General features: G+C 30.9%; 1 protein-coding gene across 3 annotated transcripts in view; it reads left to right on the forward strand.

Moving 5' to 3' along the window:
- Window positions 1–9,070, forward strand: part of LOC143240318 (uncharacterized) — a 51,585-nt gene extending 42,515 nt beyond the window's left edge. For all 3 annotated transcript variants that reach the window (XM_076482555.1, XM_076482556.1, XM_076482557.1), the window contains 2 exons: window positions 3,392–3,479; window positions 7,367–9,070. In XM_076482555.1, the coding sequence (XP_076338670.1) occupies window positions 3,392–3,479; window positions 7,367–7,381 (103 nt within the window). In that variant the 3' untranslated portion in view covers window positions 7,382–9,070. The remainder of the gene's footprint in view (window positions 1–3,391; window positions 3,480–7,366) is intronic.
- Window positions 9,071–9,326: the final 256 nt, after the last annotated feature.

Consider the following 9,326-nt stretch of genomic DNA (forward strand, 5'->3'; position numbering starts at 1 on the left):
CTGCCAATATAGTCACCTTTGGTAGTTTTCCTTGTACAGAAATGATAGGCTGTGTGATGGACGAGTGCATGGAGGGGTGGCACTTTTGGTTGATCAGCATGTGCCCACCCTGTCTTTGCCACTCAACACACCCTTGGAGGCCATAGCCATCTGTGTTTCCTTGGGTTGTACCATCACTGTTTGTTCTCTCTGTCTGTATCCTGGAGAGACCTATGATAAGTCAGACCTTGATGCTCTCATTGAACAGTTGCCATTGCCCTTTTTAATACTGGGGACTTTAATGGACATCATTCCTTCTGGGAAAGTGCTGATATTGATGAGAGGGGTCACTTCATAGAGCATATGCTCTCTGATCACAACCTTTCTCTTTTTAATAGCAATTCTTATATCTATTTTCATGCTCTTAGTCAGTCCTTTACTGCTGTTGATATCTCAATCTGCTCCCCTTCACTGTTCTCTCACTTTTTATGTAGGGTTGACAGTAATCCACAAGGCAGTGATCATTTTCCTATGATTTTGAGAGAGATTGGCAATGGTTGATGCCACCTGACTTGCATACCCCAGTGGAAGCTGGATCAAGCAAACTGGCCCTCTTTTACTGCTCTCACAGAACTTGATCCTGTCATTGTTTATAAGCCATCAGTAGATGACTGTGTGGCAGCAGTAACTGACTGTATTATACAGGCAGCTGCACAATGTATTCCTAAAACCTTGACATCTTTTGCATGATATCCTCATTCATGGTGGAATCCTGCCTGCCATGTGGCATGGAAGGCTCAAAAACGGGCTTGGGATACTTTTCGTAGGTATCCCACACACTCACACCACATCACTTTCCAGCAGGCCCGTGCACATGCTCGGTGGGTAAGACATCAACACCAGAAGTAATCTTATATTAAGTTCACAACCAGAATATCTTTTACCACCATTTCCAAAGTCATGTGGGACAAGATTTGAAAGGTCAGTGGGCAATATAATTCTGTCCCCCTCTCGATCTTGCTCTCTGATGACCAGGAAGTAGCTGATACCCAGAGCATTGCCAATACCCTAGGTGAAAGCTTTTGCCAGGTGTCTAGCACTTTTGCTTCTTCCTCTACCTTCTTAGCCATCAAGATGTGGGCAGTCTTTTTGAGCTTATTATTTGTGGCTGTGTTTTCCTTCCTCAGTGGGCCATACTTTTTCAGAATAGACAATCTGCCATTGCTCCTTTTGGCCTTCATATCCAGATGCAGTTGGATGAATTGGTTCTGTCCTTGGATAACATTGCTTTATCCACTGGTCAGCCCATCCCACCATTACTTCTTACAGTCCTCACATGTGACCTATCTTTAAGTCATCTGACTAAGGCAGACACTCCCAATTGGAAAATACTGTTTGTTATTTGCTGAACATCTTTCAAACCATCCTTCCATTCCTATTTATACAGATGGTTCAAAATCAGATGACTGTGTGGGCTCTGCCACGGTTTGTTGTGGTTCGATGGTTGTGCACAGAATCCCTTCTACAGTTTCTGTGTTCACTGCTGAACTGTGTGTCATTTCTCTTGCCTTGGATTACATAGCAGCTAAGTAGCACTCACTTAGTTCTCTACTGGCCCCAGAATCACTTCACGTTAGTTTGCTCCTTGTTCTTGCCAATATTCAAAATTGACTGGCCCATTTCTCTTTAACATCTACTTCTATTCAGTTTTTCTGGATACCGGGCAACATTGGTATTCATGGGAACGAGCTTGCCAATGCTGCAGCAAAATCTATCTGCTCTGGCACTATCATCGCTGTGCCTGTTCCATACATGGACTCTGGTCCTGCAAGCTATTGAATATCAGGAGTGCAATTATAATGGAAGATGTTTAGAAGAACCTTTTCTTCTAGTAAAAATCACCAAGCTAAGCTCAAATTCATTTGTTCTGAATTACTGCTGAAGTGAAAGCCTTTTGTGGCTTTTACAGTAAAAAGAATTGCGAAAAGAAATTTTATGGTGTGTTTATATCAGCAGTTTATGACTTCTTGAAGCTGTGATATAAGCAGTTACATCACACTTGAAAATCTGACGTTGAAAAACAGTGTTTGACAACAATTTGACAAAACTACACTTTAATTCAAGTCAGAAAGACAAATTATTTTTATTTTGTTGAAAAACTAATATTACTTTCTTTCTAAGGTCTAAAAGTGCCATATTATGCTCAAAACAAATTTAAGAAATAGAGAGTAAATAATTGTTTCTGTCCTTAACAGTTAGAATGTAAGGTAAGAGACAAAAATGTAGCTTAACAATGTTTTTAAAGTTATTTCTAAGCTTAATGTATAATTTTCCATAACATCTATATTTACTTGTTTCCTTCTGAACTAAATCTACCTAATTATGTCTAAACATGGTATAAATTTTTCCATTCAAGCTAGATTATATTTTTATCAAAGCCAAATCTTTGTGTTTCCACTTGTACTAGAGTTATGTGGTTCCTTCCAAACTACTAAATCTTAATGGTTCTTCTTAAACTACCATATCTGGATGATTGCTTTCACACTAGTAGTGTCATGTTACAAATAATTGTACTCGTATAACTATTAATTTTGGAGAAAATTTCCACTCTGCATGTTTCTTATTCAGGTATAAACAGTCATTTTTGGTCATATTTAACAAAAAATATAGAATTCAATTTCATACTATGATTTTGGCCTGTGTAATAATTAAATTTGAAGTCTGAATTTTCCCACCTTGCACTATTATTTGAACAGGAATAAATTTACATGGTTCTTTTCAAACTACTATATTTATGTAGCTTCTTTCAAATTACATGATGTGTGTGTTTCCTCTTAAATTACTAGATCTGTTTGATTTCTTTTAAACTGCTAAATCTACATTGCTACTTTCAAACTATTAGATATATGTGTTTTTCTGTTTAAGCTAGATTGATGTGGTTCCTTACAAAGTAGCTATTTATGTTTTGAAAGTTTTTAAACTGATACATCTGTGTAGTTTAATACTAGTTTCCAAGAAAAAAAAGTATTAAATTTTATTTCAGGATATATATTGAATGTAATATTTTCTTCTTCTAGATATGAGTTATAACAATGCCATTTGAAATTTATTTTGGGGATTTTTTGTGAAATCATAATACAATAATGTGTGCCCTTACATTGGACTCTAGTTTTTACAGCACATACATAGTAACAGTAAACATTTGCACCCTTTTTGGGGTTAGAGGGGATTAGTCGTAAGTTGGTATTTGGACATATTATTAAAAATCTGTTTTTGTTATTCTTGCTCAAAATGAACAAGTTTTTTTTATTAGGTGACGTGATTAAAGTTGTATTTCATATTCATAGTTTAGCATATATTTTGATTCTTTCCTTGTATTTCCTAGTTAATTTTTTACACTTTAAAACTACAGTCACTCAGTAGAAGATGAAGAAGAGAACTTACCAAGACAGGAGTACACAACTCCAAATTACCGTGCAGGATGTATGGGAAAAACTAAGGTTAGTGAGTATTGTTTTTTTTGGAATTGATGTTACAATTACATTTCCATAAAATAGGTACAACTACTTTTCACAGTATGTATTTGGTGGTCCAGGATTTTCTAGATTAAGAACCCAAATTCTCTAAGAGCCACAAAAATATGTCAGGAGTGTCATACTAGGTGCACAAAATACACAGAACTGTTAATGCACTCAGTATCTATTGGATGAATGGGTGAAAAACCTCAATCAGGATGTGAAATATTCATAAGAGGCCTTTAGCTGATAAAGTTTGGGAAACTATTGTGTAGGTATTGTGTTGTACTTCAAGCTATCAGAACACTGTGTATTGATTTTTAATGATGTTTCAGATTTGATGTAGAATTTTAAAACTTTTTTTTTTTTGTTTTATTGTTGTATCCAGGTAGAACTGTTTGGTTTATTTATACTGTGCATTGTGGATTTGATGTAGAATCTGAAAACTTTTTATATATTATAGAACTGTTCCTCTCTATTGCTGTAGAACTGTTTTTATTTTATTAATCATCATACTTTTCATTTCATATTCCAGTATTATGTATTTTTATCATTGTGTAATAATGTTACAGAATGAATTTATAAACTGTGATTAAATCAATTTTATAAGATATTTAACCCTTTCATGATGGATATGAGATGACATGGCCTTTGACCTATTCAAAATTTTATTGAAGGACTATTTTATGAATGTATCTCAATACATTTGGTATCAAATTGCAAATTATAATTCAGATTCTAATATTATATATGAGATAATTTATTAATTTAAAATTAAATATTAAAAGAATGCACCTAAATATCAATTTTTGTAAGTCACATGGTATGTTGAATGGAGCACTGATGTTAGATGTTTTTAATATCGAAATACTAAGTCTATAGTTTGGTATCAATTAGGAATGCAAATTACCAATATCGACAAGCTATAATATAAAATAAAAATCTTGTTTATTTTATTTTCTGAGATATAGCTTATGTATTGAATCAAACACAGTAGCCATTTCACCTGTTTCCATTTTTGCAAACTGTTTCTAATATAGACTTACTTTAATATCTGACATGAATACCAATCAACAGCTTAGAATGTCCTTCTAGTGTTTTTTTTCAGCCATTTTAATCTATTTTACATATATAAATAAAACTTAAAGAATACTATTTTGACAATAGGTTGTGGCTAGAGGAGATAATTGTTTGCTTTACTTTTCTATTTGCTGTTCTATATTTTAAAAGAATAAGTTTAATAATTTATTTCTAAATATTAATGATCTATATTCATATATAATGTATAATAATTGAAATATGACTGTATATAACAAAATATTAGTCCACTAAAACACAGCCAAGACAGGGTCATTTTGTAAAGACTAAAGGTCAATTTTATAGTATTGGATATGGTTACATGACTACATATGCACTTCATGAATTCAAGTTATGAAATGTTAGCCAGGCACGACTGGAAGCTCAGTATAATAAAAAAATTAATAAATATATGAAGTCATGAAATTTAAGCTGCTTAGAATGAACATTTGTATTTTTGTGTTATAATCTGTAGTCATTCTAGCCCAAAACAAGCATAATTTATATTTATTTCTCAATTATTTTTATGATGGTTACAAGATTGGTCAAATTAACAGACCCCACATAGTAAGGGTGTAGAAAATAACAGACAAAATATAAAGTCTTACTAGAAACAAAACATTTGAAATGTATTTAGGAGGTTTTTAGATATTACACAAGTAATATTTGTGATTTTGGGGATGAAGAATATGTTTTTTAATCATAACACAAAATCACTTTGCACTCAGACTAGTAGTGAAACAGACTCAATATTTTCACACACATATTTTTTGTAAAAATACTTAATTAAAAAAATCTGACTTTTGTGTATGAAATATTGTAATTTTTACTAGAAAAGTCTACCAAACTTGTGAACACTACACATACTGCATCAAACATTATAATATAAATATTTAACATGTGCAGATATGTATATGAACTTGTGTATATTATACTGAACCCATTGTGAAACGGTTAAATAATTCAATTTTATTAAACATTTTGATACTTTTAAGCAACCAAATGTAAGATACATATTTTTGAAAAATTCCCAATCATAATGTTTTAAAATTACAGTGTTTGTGTGGATATACAGTCATATAAGATTTTTTAATGGGCAAGTTTAACAGTAAAATTATAACACCTAATGTTGTGTAGAACTTTTATCATTTGAACTTTTAAAATTCTTTGTATATCTAACTGTTCATAACTTAAAATAAATCATTAATACTTTTGAATAACTTATTTTTTACTTACTTAAATGAAACCATAGACAGGTTCTTGTGCTTAGAACCATTAAGGTGCTTTGTTATTTGTCTTTTACATGAAAATTACCAAACTACATATCTATCAAAAGTCTACCTATGTAACAAACTTGATGTTTGACAGTCTATGAAATCCACACTTGAACATTTGTTATTGTTGTTTTCTTTGTACAAGACTACATAGTGGGCTGTTTGCAATTTTTTATTGGGGAATGAAACCCCAGGTTTTGTTCCTGTAAATTCATAAAGGTACCATAGTGCTACTGGAAAAGTTAGTGTTTGAAACTGTATGATTTACACATAACATTACAGGTAAATATATTTAATAGGTATATATACTTAACATATCAAATTTTGATTAAAATCATCTAATGAAAAAGAAAAAACTACCTTGAAATGTTGTAAATGGTTCCTAGTTATTTGTGATGATGAGAAGCCCACTTGAAGTAAAAGTTAACCTGAAGATGACCTAAGAAGGTTGAAATGTTGTTGTCTGCTTTATTTTGGTAAAAGTGTTAATACTTATACCAACCATCCTTAAATACATGGTACCTAGCTAGTTGGTGACTTGGTTTGTTACTCAAACCAGATTTCAATGTACATAGACTAGCTGCTTTTAAAGAGAGTTATGGAGCAAAGGGGTGATGATAATTCATGTTCTTATAAACAAATATCAAAATATTACTTAAGATGAATAACAGTTGTAATAATGATACATGAAAGATTAAAAACAGTTTGTGAGCCTAGGTTTTAAATAACAAGGTAAATGTTACATCACAGACTTACAGTCACAGTAGAGAATTTACCTCTTACCTTGACCAGCCGTAAGTGGGTCAATATGTGTTGAGTATTTTTTTTTGCCATGTGTTTACTGTCTTGTTTTTTTTTCCCAGTATTCTTAAATTCAATAGTTGAAGAACAGTAATGTGCATTTTTTATCAGTGGCATAGTGTGTATCTATGTACTGTTGAAAATAATAAATATGGTGCCATGCCATCTATTACATGGCACCACAAACAAAAATTTTACACTTTTGTTATTCAAGATTTAGACACTTATGAAAAATAACTATGGTATGTGGAATGATAATTTCTTTATCACAGAACATAATTTCTAAATAAAAGTACTCACCTTACAACAAAATATAACTCATTAGAATTGTATATGAGGGTTTAGTTATGTCTTTTGTTGGTGTAATTTGTAAATATAGTACTAAAAATGGAATTCTTCAAAAAGTCTTTTTTTAAAATAAAAGGCACCTTTTTTATATACATAAACTAATATGGTTTATTTTAGAACAGTTCAAACACTTTTCCTATTCAATACTTCCCAGAAAAATCTTTTTTAGAAAATATTCACTTTTTCTAAATTTATTTCAATGAGGTGTGAATACTTTGATTACTAGTACAAACAGTCAGTTGGTTTAATTTTTAGTACAGTTAGACTTTTTTGTCACTACATGTTAAGAGGAATTAATAACAAATACTTTTAATAATTAATATCCCAGATTGATCAACATTAATATACAAACGTTTTTCGTTTTGTTTTCAGGTTCCCGATGTGTAGATTTGTTGTAGTGACTACATCAGGTGCCTTGTTTACTTGGCAACAGGTTTCTGTTTTGCCATTTCATTTGATTTTAACATGTACAGACTACCTTTACATGATTCTGATTTTCCTGGGAGTCATTTTAGTCTGTGTTGAAGATTGCAGAGTAACAATTACACATTTCCTTAAAGGTATTTTTAATATCCTTGTATTTCTGCAAGTTTCCTATGCTATATGTAAGAAAATTTTAAATGTTTTTCAACATCTATTCAGTTAACCATTTACAATGAATTTTAAATTCTTTAAAGAATTGTAAAATAAACTGTAATGAGTTCAGCTACAGGGTGAACTTGCATTCCACAAAATATTTTTCTTTACTTATAGTTAAATAAAGTTTATTAAATGTAGTTTAAAGTTTGTATCCTTGGTTTTTACCATACTGTTGTGAAAAAGCATAACTGAATTTAAATAATGGTTTATTGAATTCTGAACCAGTTTAAACTTACTGATTTAAATGAATGGGTGTATCAGTATAAATATAAGATTTTTTTTAATGTTACTGTAAAACATTTAGACAAAACTCCAAGTAAAACTTGTTCTGAGTTAATAGCCTAAAGTAACTTGTCACTGAAAATTTAGAATTGTAACTTTGTTTTTTTTTCTAAATTTGTGTAAGTTAAAACTTCATCTGTTTATTTAAAGGTGTTTAACTTAAAGATGACATACATTAATTAATAAACTGAAGAAAACAGCTGTGTTTGAACTAGATAGTGCACAGTTACCATGATAACAGTGACTAATGAAATTAATTTGAATTGGAACATTGTAAGCTATTCTTTAAGAAATTTCTGCAAACTTAGATATTTCCTCAAATGTTTCTTTCTTAATGTAGTTCGCTTATTGTGTTCTGTTCTACAGAATTTATAAACTTATACTATCAACTGCAAAGAAATAAAAAAACGACTGAGCTCAGCCATAATTGTCAGTGCTTTAACTCAAGAAGGTTGGAAAATCTACTCTGTAAATCACAATCATGGTTTGAAATTTCGTTATTTGAACCATTGCAAAATCTTGGTAATAATTAGGTAAGAATTGAGCTAAGACTCTAAATTTTGATTTATCTTATTAACGTACTGAGAGAACAAACAGAACAGGTAAAATGTATCAAACTGTTCTCTTCTAATTTAAAGATGTATTATGTCATATTTGTGTTTATAGCAAATTGATATAGACAGTTACTTGCTGAGCTCCTTGATGACTTGTGATAAAACCAAGTTATATTTTTCAAGAGGTCGATTTTCATTAGATTTTGAAACTGTCGAGGAATTTTTAAGAAATTGTGAGTTTGTGTAATTCAACTTGTAGTTGGTTAAGCATAAATTACCAGTGTTTCTTACAGGTTTAGTACTTTATGCAAAAATAAATAAAATGTATATATCCATGAGTTGAATCATGTTAGCAGATTTGTTTAATACAAATATTGAAGTTTTCAAAACTTTCAAGTCACAAAATTTTAATATTAATTCTGTGATTTTACGCTAGTTGTCAGCTATTAAAATGTTAGTGAAATGTGTTTAGAAAGCAGAAATTGTTTTAAAAACTATCTATAGATGGCGGTAGCGATTGTTTTTTTAAATTGTATTATGTGAAGAATAAATAGGTTTCAAGTAGTTACGAAATAAAGGTTAGTTTACAAACAAAAGAAAACCGAGTATATATTTATATTAGTTCTAATTTCATTTATTATGAGAAAGAAGGCACTTTGTACTGATTAGCTAGTTACGTCATACCACGAGATCATATTTGCTACTGTGAAATGAGTAGGATATTGTTTCTTTGTTTCATATTTTTCTAAGAGGAAGACAAAACTGATGCATAGCAGTTACTGACACAAGACTTCTCAAGTTAAGTTGTGTTTTATTTTTAAAATATAAACAACAAAACATTGGATGTATTCTAATAA

Source organism: Tachypleus tridentatus, chromosome 13, assembly GCF_004210375.1.
Source record: "Tachypleus tridentatus isolate NWPU-2018 chromosome 13, ASM421037v1, whole genome shotgun sequence".
Taxonomy (NCBI): Eukaryota; Metazoa; Arthropoda; class Merostomata; order Xiphosura; family Limulidae; genus Tachypleus; species Tachypleus tridentatus.